Raw genomic sequence first — 16,534 nt, forward strand, 5'->3', positions numbered from 1 at the left:
TAAGAGTCCCACACTGACCCTTGAATGAAGCAGCTTTTCTCAATATGCCTCCCAGAACAGTGATTTACAAAATAATACTCTAGCGACCTGAAAGAGTCAACGTATTTTCCAGAGAACCTGTCAAATTGCCAGAGGAAAAGCTGACTCATATAATGAGACATATTCTGGATTAAGGATTTAGTTCACTCAGCATTTTTTAAAATTTATTTTTAAAGAACCAGGGTACAGGCCAGATGCTTGGGAGGGTGAGAGGATTCACCAGAGACAAAGTAGGAAACAGAACAGGCAGACTGATGAAATACACTGCTGAGGGGAGCAGCGGGCGAGACAGGAGAGGTCTGCTCGCCATGTGGGTTGCTCTGAGGCTGGCAGGGATTGAACCGGCACTGCCAAGGCTGTGGACAGCTTCACAGCACTGTGCTCAACTGCCTGTGCCACCAGGGAGGCCCCTGCTCAGTATTTGAAATCAAATGGATTTCACTGCACATCGGTTATGTTCACACTTCCTCTTCCTGGTGAGTGATTAGGAACTAAAACTGCAGGTAAACATAGAGGACCCTCATCCTAACCTCCTAGAGGGAGCCTCCCCTAACCCTTACTAGGCTACCATGCTTGATGAGAAAGCTTAACATTTTTAAATGCTCACACGGTGCCATGTATTAATTTATTTAAGTCTCACAAAAACCCTGTCCGACAGGTAGATCTTTACTTAACATCACTGATAGATTCTTGGAAACTGTGATTTTAAGCAAAACAGTCAGAAACCAAATTTATCATACACTAATTGATATCAGTAAGAGTTATGTTCCTATACCATATTTCTGACCACAAAAAAATCATGAAGCTTCTCAATGAAGACCCAAGACACTTCCAACATTAAACAATATTTTGCATTCATTCATTCACTTATTCATTTTCCAATCCGATTATTTCAGCTGAGGCTCAAGGTGGCTAAAGACTAGTCCAACAGCATAGGGAGAAAGATAAGAACCCACACTGAAAAAGAACCCCTTCCATCACAGGGTGTATTCTCTCTCTCTCTCTCTCTCTCTCTCTCACACACACACACACACACACACACACACACACACACACACTCTCGGACACTCAGACTGGGATATCTTCACATCCCAATCTCATTTCTATGCACATTTTTGGACCTGATGGAAAAATCAATTGACTGTTTGAATTAAAATCTCCTGGATCAGAGAATGTCATATTAGATTTCCTATCACTTAATTCACTACAACCCCTAATTCTGAGTCTTGCTGTTGAACAGGAGGAGAATTAAAAATTTGGAAACAGTGACCTAGAGTTCTTTCCTAAGAAGAGTTTCCAAAGAGATAAGGCACAGAGATTAATGCAAGGAAGAAGGCCAGGTACCTGTGTGCCTTCCATCCCAGGACTGTGTGTGCACAGAAGATGTAACTGGGGTCACTGCATTTCCCAACACTACACTCGCAGGCTATCAGACCACTGCCCAGAGTGAGGTTGGGATTGGGCCTGTGGTATAAAATGGTAACAGATGAAAATAAAATGAATTGGGGAGACAGATTGTGAGGCATCCCCTAGTCCATGCAGATGAAGGTAGATTGTACAAAGTTGACAATGAGGCCCTTCAAAGGTCTTTTAATTAGAGAATTACATCTTCAGACCCATTTGGCATTAAAGAATGGGCTGAGAGATGATGGGGAAAGAAGGTTCTGGAAGAACGGGATGATGAGCACCATTGCAGCTCCTTCTTCTGCACAGGTGGTGGTATGGGGACACTGGTAATATCTCAGGTTCTAAAGTCCTACTGCTGAGTTCAACCTGACTATGGAAAGTTGAGTTCTTTATTTTTTTAAGATTTATTTATGCATATACAAGAACTGGGGTACAGGACAGAGGTGAGGAGGGTGAGAGGATTCACCAGACACAGAGTGGGGAGACGAACAGGGAGATCTACTGAAGTACACTAATGAGGGGAGCAGTGGGTGAGACAGGGGAGGTCTGCTGTGCCATGAAGGTCACCTCCCTGGCTAGGGACCAAACTCATGCTGCAGTGGCTGAAGACATCTTCACGGTGCTGTAACTTAACCCCTTGCACCACCAGGGAGGCCTGGCATTTGAGTTCTTATATGACATTCTGTAATGACTTTAAATAAACACTGAAGTCCCCAAAGTAGTCTCCCAGGGAAATGAGATAAGATTCTGCCCCCATCTAGGTAAACTATAAATGATGTATTTTTCCTGAAAAATTATAATAGAGGTGAACATGCAAAAACCTAAGAGTGTAATGTGATATTTACAAGATGTTGGGGAGTCATTGCACTATTTTGGCATTCTTCCTTTCTATGAATTAAGGAGACCAGGGGGTTCCAGTGCGTAGGATGAAGAAGCAGGGCATCTTTCAAAATGACAATAGCTAAAACATCTGATCTTTTTTAGGTCTCATAAAAATGGTTTGTAAATATTCATTATTTAATTTAATCGTCATAAAACCTTGCAAAGTAAGGTAGGCTATGTTATCTTGATTTTATGGATGAGGATGTTAAGTCTCTGAGAAAATAATCAGTCATGATCACAGTGGGGATGTGGACTTGGTCTTCTCACTCCAGGGTCAGTTTTCTTTCCATTCTTCTCCCAGAGAGCCAGGAATGCCATTATTTTCTTGGCATAGTGACTAAGAACTTTAATTTGCACCACAAATTAAAAAAAAACATGGAATATAATTATCTGTATAATGAAAAGCATGGAGAACAGCCACTGATAGAACACAACTACTCTGTTGCTATGAATTTTGCTGTTAAGAGCCGTAGGGTGAGTGGTTACTATGGACAGAGGCTGGTTTGAATTCTACTGGTTCAGTAAGATTAGTGTAAGGAAGACAAGGTTGGGGGTGAGTGGGCCTACCAGGACAAAAAGATGCAAGCAAGAGGAGAGGATAAGTACTAAGCTGGATAATCAATAAAAAGGGGGAACAAGTGGGTTTATTGTGACCACATTAATCATCACCACCATCTCTTACCACTGCCCTGCTTTATTTTAATTTGGTGCCTACCCTCATGTCACAGCATATAAATATTGATGGATTTATTACCTGTTTCCTCTACTAAGCAGTAGGCTCTTGAGTGTAGGGATATTATTTTCTACTTGCTATCTCCCCAGAGGATGGAACAGACTCAATATATTCCTTCATGAAAAACAATGAACAGGGAAGAATAAATTGAAGTTTACCCAACACAAAATCCTGCTATTTAAAAGACACACCAAAAATAGGATACAGAAAACTTGAGGGTAGAATGGCAGTCCTTTCTTGGTTAAAAGCACACATTTCAAACCCTTCTTCATTAAGTCCCCATAACAGGTCACAGAAGGGAAAAGTTTGTTCTCTGTCCTTGGTCGTGCCTTCATCAAGAATAACAATTAGGGAACTCCCTGGTGGCAGAAGGGGTTATGCACAGCACAATGAAGCTATCTGCAGCCTCTGCAGCATGAGTTCAATCCCCGGTCAGCCTGGGAGCTACCCACATGGCGCAGCAGACCTCTCCTGACTTGCCCACAGCTCCCCTCAGCAGTGTATTTCAGTCAATCTGCCTGTTCTGTTCCCCACTCTGTCTCTGGTGAATCCTCTCACCCCCTGCACTTCTGGATTGTACCCCAGTTCTTGATGCATAAGTAAATAAATCTTTTTTAAAAAAGAATAACAATTGGGCCTCCCCTGTGGCGCAGCGGTTGAGCGCTGGGTTGCGAAGCTGCCCGCAGCCTCTGCAGGGCAGGTCCGATCCCTGGCTACTGGGCAAGGGTCCCACATGGCGCGCAGACCTCTCCTAGCACCCGCTGCTCCCCTCAGCAGTGTGTTTTGTCATTGTGCCTGTTCTGCTCTCTGCTCTGGCTCTGGTGAATTCTCTCACCCTCCCACGCCTCTGACTGTGCCCAGTGCTTGTATAAATAAATAAACAAATCTTTTAAAAAAAATAACAATTAATGCTTGCAGCAACATGGATGGCACTCATGCTCAGCGAAATAAGTACCGGATGGTCTCACTCATAGCAGGAATCTAGAAAACTTAAATAAGGGACCAGGAAAATGAATATAAGAAAGTGAAAATCAAAATCAACAAAAACTATGAACCAGAGACACTTGAGGGAAGGATTGGGGTCAGAATGGGGCGTTTGCCAATTAATGAGTCATCTTTGTGAAAACATCAACTCTCTTCCACTCTACTCCACCATGGAGAAGACATGCAGACTGAGAACATAACAGCACCCATCAGATCTGGTCCTCCTTTCCCCAATATTTAAAATGGCTGAATATTTTTAAGGAATCGCTAGACTTTGAAAATTAAGAGTCTGTTTTACCTTTCATGTTCATTACTGGTGAGGGAAAGACAATGTAATTTTGTAATTCATAAAGAAACAGATGCCAAGACATCTACAATTCAGGGTCATTGCAGTATTTGGTTCCTTTTTCCAGGGAGCTTAATAATCGCTTTATCTCTATCACCCACATCTGGCGGATGCCAGTAGAGCATCCAAGGTGGGGGACTGTGGGTCATTCAACACCTCTGATACCTTTGGAAGGCATCAGGGCCAGTTTTGAAATGAAAATCACTGTTTATTTTAAATCCTTAATTTTCCTATAAAATACTTAGAACCATTTCACCCTCATTTCTAAAGAAAAATGTGTAATCAAGGGATATTGCTTTTTGTCATCTGATTTCAAAAGTAGTGATTGTTAAAAATGAACAAAAAAAGTATTAATCTCCTCAATGGACAGAGATAATTTATTATCTACAAATATGACACTGAAATGAAATTAAACTTCAACAGGGAAAGCTTTTGTAATTTTGTCTGCACAAGTTATGACGACTCTTCAGAGGGAAGAGAGAACAATCAGCCGTTTTCTTCTTGGAGACCAAAAATGTGTGAGAAATTATGCTACAAATTGCAGTGCCTGAGGCTGCAAAATGACAGAAATAACCACTGAAATCTGAGAAAACAGTTCATCAGTTTCATTTTAAGAAAGCAGGCATACATTGTGTCTGACCATGGCCTAGGATTAGCTTTCTAAGATAAGAAACTCAACATTACAGCTTTTGTTTTCTTGTTGGACTTGAGTCAGCAAGAAACTATGCCCTTCTATATACAGACCAGGGTTCTCAGCTGGCTGGAGGAGAGAATGTGTTTTGAGCTTCTGTTTTTCCATGTTGGCAATGAATTTAAATTAATTCACTCTCTACTCATTCTCTGTCCTTCCAGGGACCAGTGACCCACATTTCTAAAGTATTGTCTGGGCTTGGGATGTGATGAATAGAATTATAAGATGAGCAGACCCCTCCCAGTGCTCTCCATTTCTGAGGGAGGACCCAAATAGGGTGGGTTTTTCATAAACCTCATTTCTGGACATGAGGGATTATCCAAAGTCATGCCTGGTTCTTGTGGAGGCAGGAGGACAGGGCGTGGATTGAGGAGGCCTAATCTGAGTCCCAGCTGGGCCTTTCCCTAGATGTGCACCTTGGTGTCTGGTTTCTCCAGGCTGCTGCCAGGTTAGAGGATAATGCTGGTGTGGTGCGCTGGTAAACCTGGATATTGCCAGCTGTGCTCTTAACTATGGATGTACTTAACCACTGGCAACTTAGCTTCATAAACCAGTCATTCTAAATTTTATCCATTCATTTATTAAAACACTTGTTGCAGTGTTTTTATACTTTTGACCCACAAATCTTTCTGGCCATTGGTTTTCAAGGAGATCAAAGAGACTCACACATTGGTAAGGGCAGGGGTTCTATTGAGGTACACACAGGAATTCAGGGGCAGATTTCTCTCTTTTGAAAATGCATTCCTTTCTTAATCCTCTTAAGGCCTTGAAAGATGTTAATGGTTTGCACTGCCTTGTTTTAATCTTCCTTTTACCAGTTTGCTCACCAACCTTGCAGGGAGGCTATGTCTTGCTCACAATGACTTTACCTTTCACTGCAGTCTTATCGCACCCCTAGGAATTGCAGTTAAGTTGTAAAACATATCTACACACAGTCACTCAGAGATTAAAAAATGTATGTTTTAAAATCAAATAACTGACCCAAAGTAAGAGGTTGATAATTCTGGTCTTAAAGGGTCAGGAACAAAGTGTCTAACAAGAATTTCATGAGATTTTGAAGAAATGTTCATCAGTTTTAAAATAAGTCTTCTTCTGGAAACAAATTTCATTTTAAAATATGTCATTTTGCTATATCCTGAGCAAAAATACTGAATTTATTCAAATAAATGCCACTTCCCAGGCAAATAACATTTAGGTATTTAGTTTGATCCTGCTAGGGCACTAATGCACATCTGCTTATAACCATGCCACACTCCTATTTGCAGGTAGAAACACTATTAACATAAGCCAATGTAGTAATTATGTTAGACATTAAGGCTAAAAGAAACCCTGGGGATTATCTAGTTCAGGACTAAGAATTATTCTTTAGAATTCTCTGTGACCCTGTAGGCCACATGAAGAAAAGTAATTGTCACCATGAAATGTATTTATACTAGCATTATAAATGAATTGTGCTCTTTGAAAGGGCTAAAATAACTGGAATAATAGAATTTTAGGGATTAAAGAGATTTGGGGACTACTGGTTTCAGTATCTCCCTTCCAGTGTTGGAATGATTTCTTTTTCAATGTTTTTGACAGGAAGTAATTTACTCCCTGGCTAACACAGAACTATAAAAATGGGGATATTATAAACAAACAAAATAAAATTTATATATATAAGAACCTATCAATACTATTATAGGTAAAACCATATATGTTTTGTTACTAATTTTTTTTTTATCATGAATGTCTTTTTTTTTAAGATTTATTTATTTATTTATACAAGAACCGAGGTACAGGCCAGACGTGTGGGAGGGTGAGAGGATTCACCAGAGACAGAGTGGGCAACAGAACAGGCAGACTGACTGAAATACACAGCTGAGGGGAACAGCGGATGTGACAGGAGAGGTCTGCCGCGCCATGTGGGACCCTCGCCGGCTGGCCAGGATCCACCCCGCGCTGCAGAGGCTGCGGACAGCTTCACAGCGCTGTGCTCAACTGCCTGCGCCACCAGGGGAGGCCCACTAATTATATGTTTACCACAATGTTTGGCATGCAGTTGTCAGCAAATTTTGCTAAGAATTCAAGATGATTCTAGTAAACTTTCTGGGTCTGGTTATGATCACTGTTGGTTCATCTAACACCTCAGGGAGGTCAAATCATTCTATTTCTGAAAAAATTCAGATTAGAACAGCCTACTTAAGTATATACAACATGGAGTCATAGATGTGGATGGGCCCCTGGTGGTATTAGGCCAGCTCTTAGTCTGATTTTTCTTGAAGATCTCTATTTTGTCATTTATCACATTCCCTGGTCCTCTAACTTCCTGTCTTAATAAAAATTTCATCATGTATGTGGAGAGATTTTATTACTTCTTTATCTAATCTGCCTGGAATGTTCTTTCCTTTTCCCCTCTTCATCTGGTTATTTCTCTCTCATATTTAAGTTTAAATGTAGCTGCCCCCTCCCTCAAAAACTTTCCTCTCTCCCTCACCCTCACCACCCTGGTTCGCTCTTGTGTACTACCAGCCAACAATGAGCACCACTAAGCCAGGTGCCCTCTATATATTGACCACAGCTGTATTGCCAGCATCAGACACAGAAAAGGCCTACTAGAAAAGGTACCAAAAATATTGTTCGATCCTTCATTTGCTAAACACACAGGTATTTCCTTTTTCTTTGTGGGGCCCACTTTTCATTCAAGGTTTACCAATTTTTAGCATCAGTGGTTGCATAAAATTTTCTTCTGGCAAATATCAGAGCTTTCCTGATCTATCTGCTCAGGACTTCTGGGATAGGAAAGTTGTTTTTATTAGATAGGAAGAATGTTTTTATTAGAATTTTCTTTATTTGTTCAATTTTAAGACCAATGTGTAGTTAATACATTTATCTCTGTACAATCAAGAGCAAGAAACTTGACATTTCCTAAACCAAAATCCAATGGGTGAAAACACCATTAAAAAATCAATTGGTTGTTAATAGAAATGAGAAATAATAGTAACACAAACACATTCATATTTTGTCTTTGTAGCTTTAGCTCAGAAATTTCCATGACTCTTTTCCATATGATTCACCTGTTATACCAGCTAAGTAACCTCCTTCCTCTAATCTTCCGGGGATGTTCCATCATCCACCTTCTGTCCCTTTACTTGGCTGTTCCTATCTTCCAGGTCTTAGTGTAAAATTTTAAACTGTAATTTTAGTTTAAGACCAAGGATACTGAAGATAGTTGGACAAACAACAATTTACTGGAGGAGTAATGGACAACCATTTCCCCACTTTATTATGTTTGTGGATTCCTAGAGAATGAAATGAGGGACAGTGAGCTGTGATGGGCTAAGTTCATAATCAAAATTAGAGTATCTTCGATTCCACATGCGACAAGCAAAGACAGGTTTAATTTTTAAGGAGGATTTTTTAGTTTGGTTCTAACTAAACAAACAGAACTCACACAACTCAATAATGGTATTGGGAGTATAACCATAGTTAAAGTCTATTTCTATAATTAGGAGCTTTTTAAAAAAGATTTACTTATGCATATAAGAACTGGGGTGTAAGCAGAGGTTTGGGGTGAGAAGATTCACCAGAGAGAGTGGGAAGCAGAACAGGCAGACTGACTGAAATACACTGCTGAGGGGAGCAGCGGGCAAGACAGGAGAGGTCTGCTGCACCATGTGGGTTAGCTCCCTGGCCGGGGATTGAACTCATGCTGCAGTGGTTGGATATAGCTTGATAGCACTGTCTTTAACCCCTGCACCACCAGGGAGGCCCTAATTTGGAGCATTTCTACTAAAACATTAATTACAATTGTAGATTAAATTTGTACACCAAATGCCAGCAAAACTTTTAATAAAATTCACCTAACAAATGTTTACTGAATCCTTCCCACACAGGGACTATGATGGACTAGTAGATGAATGAGAAAACGAGGATGTGTCCTGCCCATCTTAGAAGAATATATAAAGACCCTAATGCAACAGACATTTGTACAGGTGGTTGTAGCCCAGAAGGAGGCATCTTAATAAGGGCTATAGAATGAGTGGCATTTTAATACAGCCTTGAAAAATAAGTAGAATTTTTCTTTCAAAAAAATTTAAGTCAGAATTTTAGGTTATAAAATATATAAAGCATTAGAGTCATGTTCTCCCTACCACCAACACCACTTAATAGTTACATTACATATATCTTATGAGAAGTCATAGCCCAACAGCACAAAAAGAATATGTGAAGAATCAAAAGAACACTAGCAATTCTGGGAGAGGGGGGCGCATATCCATCATTCAAATATTTATTGAGTGCCTATAGTACTTACATACAAGCCAGGCCCTGTTCTAGGCACTCAGTATACAGTCATGAACAAAACAGTTCTCGCCTCCACTGACTGTATGTTTTATTAAAGGAGAAAAGCAATAAAAAAAAATGGAAGTCAAATGATGTAGAATGTGAGATGGTGAAAAATGTTATGAAAAGCAGAAAGAAGGCCTCCTTGGTGGCATAAGGGGTTAAGCACAGCACTATGAAGCTATAGCAGCCACTGCAGCATGAGTTCAATCCCTGGCCAGGGAGCTAACCCACATGGCACAGCAGACCTCTCCTGACTCGCCCGCTGCTTCCCTCAACAGTATATTTCAGTCAGTATTCCTGTTCTGGTCCCCACTCTGTCTCTGGTGAATCCTCTTACCACCCGCACCTCTGGCCTGCACCCCAGGTCTTGTATGCACAAATAAATCTTTAAAAAAAAAAAGAAAAGCAGAAAGATTGGTCAGAGCACAGACTTGTTGGGAGGAGGGTAACAATTTTTAAATAAGGAGCTCAGGGAGGGCTTCACTGAGAAGGTGACATTTGAATGCAGACCTGAGTTGGGGTAGAGGAGCATACTTCCCGATCTGTCAGGAAGACCAAGGGAAAGCCAGTGCAAAGGTCCTTTGTTAGGAGGGCACCTAGCTTGCCCATGGCTTTGAGAAGGACAGAAGGCTGCTATGCTGGGAGACAGTGAGCCATGCAGAGAATGGTGGGTGCAGGCAGTGAGCGATGCAGGCAGAACAGCGTGTGCAGCGGGGCCCAGACACAGTGAGCTTCTGGGCAGTTATCCTTATGGGTTGACCTGTGTTCTCTCCCCTTGCCCCAAATTCATATGTTGAAATCTTTGACCCCAGTGCCTTAGAATGTGACTGTATTTGGAAGTAGAACTTTTAAAGGAGTAATGAAGGTAAAATTAGGTCATGTGTTGCTTTTAACCAGATGACTGGTGCTCTTATAGGTAACACACACAGAGGAGGGGCCATGTGGAGGATGCAGGGAATAGAGAGAGGCCTCAGGAAAAGCCAAACCTCCAGAGCTGTGAGAAAGTTAATTTCTATTGTCTGAGCTATTCAAGTCTGTGGTACATTATTAGGCAGCCCTTGAAAATAAATACAGTCATGATCTGACTTCTGTTAAATGTTGTGTTTGGGGTAGGCTGAAGGGGCAAGGAGTGAAGCAGGAGACCAGGTAGGAAGAACCACAGCAAACCAGGTGAGGGATATGGCAGGGGCAGGAGCAGGCAGGATGTGGCGATCCCAGGTGTATTTGCAGTGTAGACATGATGGGTTTATCAACCCATCAGACATGGTGTATGAGAGAAAGAAAGTTGTCAAAGGAGACACCAAGATTTTGAACTTAAGCAACCGCAGTGTGAAGTTGCTTTTCATTGAGAAGGGAAAGGCTTGTTTAAAAATCATTCCTTAAAAATCTTTCTAAAATTCCTTCAGGGTCAACAAAGGCACATATCCCACTTTCATTTCTACTAATAGGAAAACTAGAGCACAGAGAGCCTGTCAACTGAGAGGCGACAGGAAAAACAATTAGTACCAAAACCCTGATTAGGATTTTAAGTCTGAATTCTAGGAGTGAAGCCAACTAGATCACATAACTTGCTGCAAATATTAAAAATAAAAATTGCATAACATTCATTTTTCCCCCAAGTTTTAATTATTCAATTAACTCCTTTGAATGAAACATGTAAAGAAATTTTCCACATGTCTTTCTTGCTCAGGCTTTGGGGCAGAGGGAATGGATTATTTGTGTGGACATATCAAAGACTCAAAAAATGAAAAAAAATATATGTGTGTGTATGATTGTATGTATCCTGCTCTCTCTAACATTTCATGGAAGTTCAAAGACAGAGTCTTTTGGTCTCTTTATTTGTATTACAGGACAAAGAAGGGTCACCTCTTCTACAAGCTCCTGGAAGGAGAAACAAGACCAGCATATTCTGAGCATAAGTGCAAATGACATCGGGAGTGGAGGGGAAGAGACACAAAGTTGCTCTCCCCCAGCCCCAGCATTTCCAAGGTTGCTGCTCAGCCCTGGTTTTGTAGAGGATTTGAAGGGGCCTTGTTTCTGAAGAATTGGATCAGCATCCCTGAGAAGAGCAGAGTGTTATTGTCCATCCTCCTTCCCAACCCATGGGGCTGATGGAACATATGCCCAACAGCAGCTCTCTGTACACAAAGTGCATAGGCAGAAGACAGTGATGAGAGAGGACCACCCTTGGGCCCTCATGCCACATTCCCTGTGTTCACAGCTCTTGTTCTTAGAGGTAGTGGAGAAACAGCTAAAAGTGTGGTTTCTTGCCAGGCTGAAGCCCAAGTCACAGCGAAAGCAAGAAGATGAAGTTAGGAGTGACCGCCCTTCGTGCTCCTCTGGAAGGAGGCCCCAGGGCCACCGTATGGGTCACCTTCAAGAGTTACGAATCATCCATGGAGAGAAAACAAACGAAGACACAAATTTGAGGAAATACAAACAAAATCTCCACTGGATCAAGTTTATTTGCAATATTCCTGTTAGGGGGACTGAAGGCAAATTTTGTGTGCTGTTTGATTTTGTGTGCTGTATGAGTTTGCTTAGTAGATATTATCATTTATTGGACACAGACTGTATGCTGTGCAGCCAGATGACTTCTTTAGACCTATTAAAACAAAACATTTGCTCCTCACACACAACCCTAACAAGGTTGGTGGTGTTACTCTGCCCCTGTTTTACAGGGGAGGAATCAAAGGCAACAAGAAGTGGTATCTACACCCTGAAGTTAGACTGTGCACCCACGTGGATGTGGAGTTGAAATACAGAACTGTAAGTTTGCTCCAACTGGTTTCTGGCTCCCACTTCCTGTACCTCTCCATCTAAGTCTGCTGAGCCAATGCCATGACCAGCTACATGCCATATTTTTAGTGTCATCATGCAGGTTCAAGTTAGGATAACGATAAAGAACTCAGAAGAGAGAATGACCACTGACCTCAGTGGGAGCTATCTTCAAAGATCTGAAAGCCTTTCACAGAAAAGGAAGATTAGAAATAAGATCAAAAGGGGGATACATTATAATAAGTAAAAGTTAATATAAGACAACTGTGTAATAATCAGAGCTTTATGACAATGAAGCTGGCTCTCTTGGGACCGAGGGAGGGTCCTGTTCTCTTAGACTGGAAGAGAACTAGTCAGGGATGCTGTAATGGGCAGTGGGCTGTTGCCCACAGGGCCTTCAAGTTTCCTTTCAGTTATAAGAGAACTGCTTATTCAAACTAATGGTCCAAAGCCTGGCGTTAATGGGATCTAGTTCATTATTTGATTTTTACGTTACCTATACTGTTTCATCTGGATCAGACCAGAGATAGGGGCAAAAGCCCCACAGGTGAAATTCTATGAGATCTTAAGTTCTCTGTAAGCAGAATGCTTAAATGTTCAGTAATGTTTCTTCTTTCTTGCAATTATTCTTTTGAGGAGGGTAACCAGAAATTGTCAGGATATAGAGAAATAATTCTTTCTTCCTGTATAGAACTTACTCAGAACAAAAATGGACTCATGTTGACAGGCAATGGGAAAATTTTCAGATAGTAAAAAGAACATGGTGGGATGCAGCTGCAGTTTCCACACTAAACTGAAAGGTGCCTGTGGCCTCGTTTTCCTCCCAATCCTAGGACTTCTGGACCATGATGTGGATGCTCAGAAAATCTCTGCAATCTTTGTTTTGTTTGGAAAGAAGGTCTTTTTTATTCTGGAGGGTGATCTTGTCAAAGTGATGTGTGCATTCATTCCCTACATCCTGCTGGTGTATAAGAATGTGCCTTTACCAGGGGAGAGGTGAGGGCCTGGGGTAGCAGAGCACAAGGGATTGTGCTTGCTCAGCTACACAGAAATTACTGAACTGGGATTGTCATAACGTATCGGTTAGTACTTTCAATTGAACCTTTTAAAATTGCATGTTTTAAGTGGACAATGTTTAGCAGCAATCTCCTAATATGCTATCACGAGTATCTCCTGGAGATGATTAAAGCTCCCGAGAGGAAAAAGCCATCTCAAGTTGCAGCGGGATGGCAGGCGGGTGTGGTGCTAGCTGTCTAGGGGAGCAGTTGTGCTGCAGTGAGAGCGCTGGGTCTGTAGTAGGAGCACCAGGCCTGATGGCTTGGACCCTCTGCTTAGTACCCAGAGTAGGAGTTTTCAAAATGTAAAGGGGAATGACCAGTTCTGTCAGTTTGTTCAAATGTTTTAATTTTCAATCCATCACAAGCCTGATGCCACTGTAAAATGTAATAAAAAATAAAAAATAAAAGGAAACCCTTTTTATTGTAAGACTCAATTTTGCTATGTCAGCATCATGAAGCTTGCTTTTGGCTCCTGCAGGGGAGCACCGAGCAGCATGAGTTGCTTCACCTAGGCTGCCACGGGGGCTCCCTCAGCCTTCTTAGATTATTCACATACTCAGTCTCTCTAGGCAATGTGAGCATTAAGATGAGAAAAAAGGGCCTCCCCTGGTGGCGTAGCGGTTGAGCGCTGGGCTGTGAAGCTGCCCGCAGCCTCTGCAGTGCCGGTTCGATCCCCGGCCACCGGCAAGGGTACCACGTGGCAAGCAGACCTCTCCTGCTGCCCGCTGCTCCCCTCAGCAGTGTACCTCGATCCCTCTGCCTGTTCTGTTCCCCGCTCTGGCTCTGGTGAATTCTCTCACCCTCCCGCATTTCTGACTGTACCCAGTGCTTGTATAAATAAATAAATCTTTAAAAAAAAAAAAGATGAGAAAAAAGGTGCATGATAGATTAAAATATGCCATCCAATTTTCAAGTTTTTATTGTGCTCATCAATACTAATAACACATGAAAATGATAGCAGGGAGTTGAGTATACTTTCCTTTTTTTTCAGTGGAGGTAGATAGGAATGTGAAGGAACCATGTCAGAATTTGAATCGACAACTTCCCTTGGAGTTGCTTACTTTCCAGACACACTTGGCTGAGTAGCAGGAAGCCATGAGGTCCAGAACTACAACTAAAAGCTCCTGATGTGTCTGTCTTGCCTCTGGCTCTGCCTGGCTAGGCATTGGGCCTTCCAGAATATTACTGTCCCATTTGCAGGCCACCACTCATCTGGGACAGGCTTCCAGGGTCCCAGCTCAGATACACCCTCCTGCCAGACGGGGACAGACAAACGCCTTCACACCAGGAGCCCTCAGTCACCTTTTGGGCACAAGGAGTGTGCTTTGCATTTACATGCTCTCTTTCTCTCTCTCTCTTAAACACACACACACACACACACACACACACACACACACACACGAGAGTTTTACAGAGTTAGCATAAGAGATCTCCCTAGGTGGAGGGGAGTCAGGGCCTCCCCTCCCGATGGCCTCTCCACAGATCTCCCAGCATCACTGCTCGGAAGATTCAGATGTTGTTGAAGAGAAGATTCTGGCTCACAGCAGTTAAGCAGACCATGGCACTCTGTCCCTCCAGCAGCAAGGTCAAGGCTGAGCCTCCCCGCCTTTCCCATCCCTAGGGTTTTCCACCAGCTTTCATCTTCTCTGATTTTACATCCGACTGTCTTTTCACATATAAAGTAGACACAGAATTAAGAGTACAGAAAGACAGGAAAGGAAAAAAGTTTCTTCCTATCCTTGCCCATTTATATTGCTGATTTATATGTACATGCTTCCAAAATATGCTAAGGCTTATAGAAAGAAGATACATATTCCCCTTTCTTTTTGAAACATGTGATTGTTCTATGGTTTGGTAATTGGTAACCATGATTCTCATCTCTACTTTCCTTGCCATTCAATTTTTGGTCTGATTTTTACTTCAAAACATTATTTATTTATTTATTCATTCATTCATTTATTCATTCATTCACTCATTTATATTTTCTTATGGCATTATTTCATTTTTGAACAATATTTGATTTCTCCCTCAGGTGGAATCCCCATAGTTCTCCCACCACCACCACGGCATCTGTGAACCATCACCATAGACCCTTGTGCTCTTCCCTCCCCTGTTCTAACCCCTCTACCCTCCTCCCTGCTGTTTGCCGGGCCCTTCACACTTCTCTGACAGGTCAAACCCCCACCCCCATTCATCCCCCCCATTACCTTTCCAGCCTCTGCATGGTCATGGCCAGCGTTTTGTTCAGTTCGTCTATCATCCGGCAGCCCGAGGGGTGCATGGGTAGGGAGCCGGTGGTGGAGGGGAGGTGCTGGCCCAGGCTGCCATATTGCAGCTGGTGCTGGATCTGGGATGGCAGGACTGTGTGGTGCTGGCCACTCTTCTGGGCTGCGTAGGATGCCAGGGAGAGGTCTGGTCCCCCGACAGGCATACAGATCATGACTTTCTTTGGAGGTAGCGGAGGCGACAGTTTCACTGGCAGACAAGGCAATTTCACAGGGGCGCCAGGATCTGCGGCAGAAGGAAGGTGAGAGGGAGGTGTGAGTTTCAGGCACCCAAAGAAACCTAGTATGCTACAGGGCCCAATTGGCAACTAGAGGCATCAAGATAGACACTGAGTTAAAGTGACCAAGGGAAGATGTGACACAGTAAGTGCCACTCTCTTCTGCTCAAAGCACAGGTCCCACGGGCCCCTGGGGACCTAGGCATCAGGGGTCTATCCTCTGCTGGGCTGAGGCCCACCAGCAGCATAAGGCGGGGCAGACACCATGGTCCCCTCTGCTCATGGAAACCCACAGACCTTCAAAGGGACCTTTCTAGGTTATGCTACCGAGTGCACAGTCTGCTATTATAATGTGAACATGTCTTTTCAGGTGGCACTTTTCCATAGGCGTGGGGTGAGCAGCCAGTCCTAGTTCACATCCCCCAATAGTGTGTCATCCACAAAGACTTCAGTGCTGCCACCTTCATTCTCTTGTCTATAACTTGGGGACAATCAGCCCACCTGGGAGGATACACCATCACACAGAGGGCTAAGGTGCTACCTGTGAGTGTGGTGACTGCTTGCAGCCGTGGTGGGCTGCTTGAGCAGCAGTAAGGCCCAATAGATATTTGGGGCTGGAGGAACCTGTACACACCAACCCACTGGTACCATACAGTAGAAATGCAGCTTCCCAGAGAGTTCCAAATTAAGGGGGGCTAAGGGTCAGACCAGCCCTCAGGGCATCTTTGGGATGGCCTGCTGTGCCCCCCACTTTCCTGGAAATCATCTTCCACCAGGGGATGGGCATGTC

General features: G+C 42.8%; 1 protein-coding gene across 4 annotated transcripts in view; it reads right to left on the reverse strand.

Moving 5' to 3' along the window:
* PHACTR1 (phosphatase and actin regulator 1) overlaps window positions 1–16,534 on the reverse strand; it is a 329,151-nt gene that overhangs the window by 72,074 nt on the left and 240,543 nt on the right. For all 4 annotated transcript variants that reach the window (XM_054698439.1, XM_037519209.2, XM_054698438.1 and 1 more), the window contains one exon: window positions 15,449–15,752. In XM_054698439.1, coding sequence (XP_054554414.1) covers window positions 15,449–15,752 — 304 coding nt within the window. The remainder of the gene's footprint in view (window positions 1–15,448; window positions 15,753–16,534) is intronic.

The sequence above is a fragment of the Talpa occidentalis genome, unplaced genomic scaffold (assembly GCF_014898055.3).
Source record: "Talpa occidentalis isolate TD23 unplaced genomic scaffold, MPIMG_talOcc4v2.1 talOcc4.2, whole genome shotgun sequence".
Taxonomy (NCBI): Eukaryota; Metazoa; Chordata; class Mammalia; order Eulipotyphla; family Talpidae; genus Talpa; species Talpa occidentalis.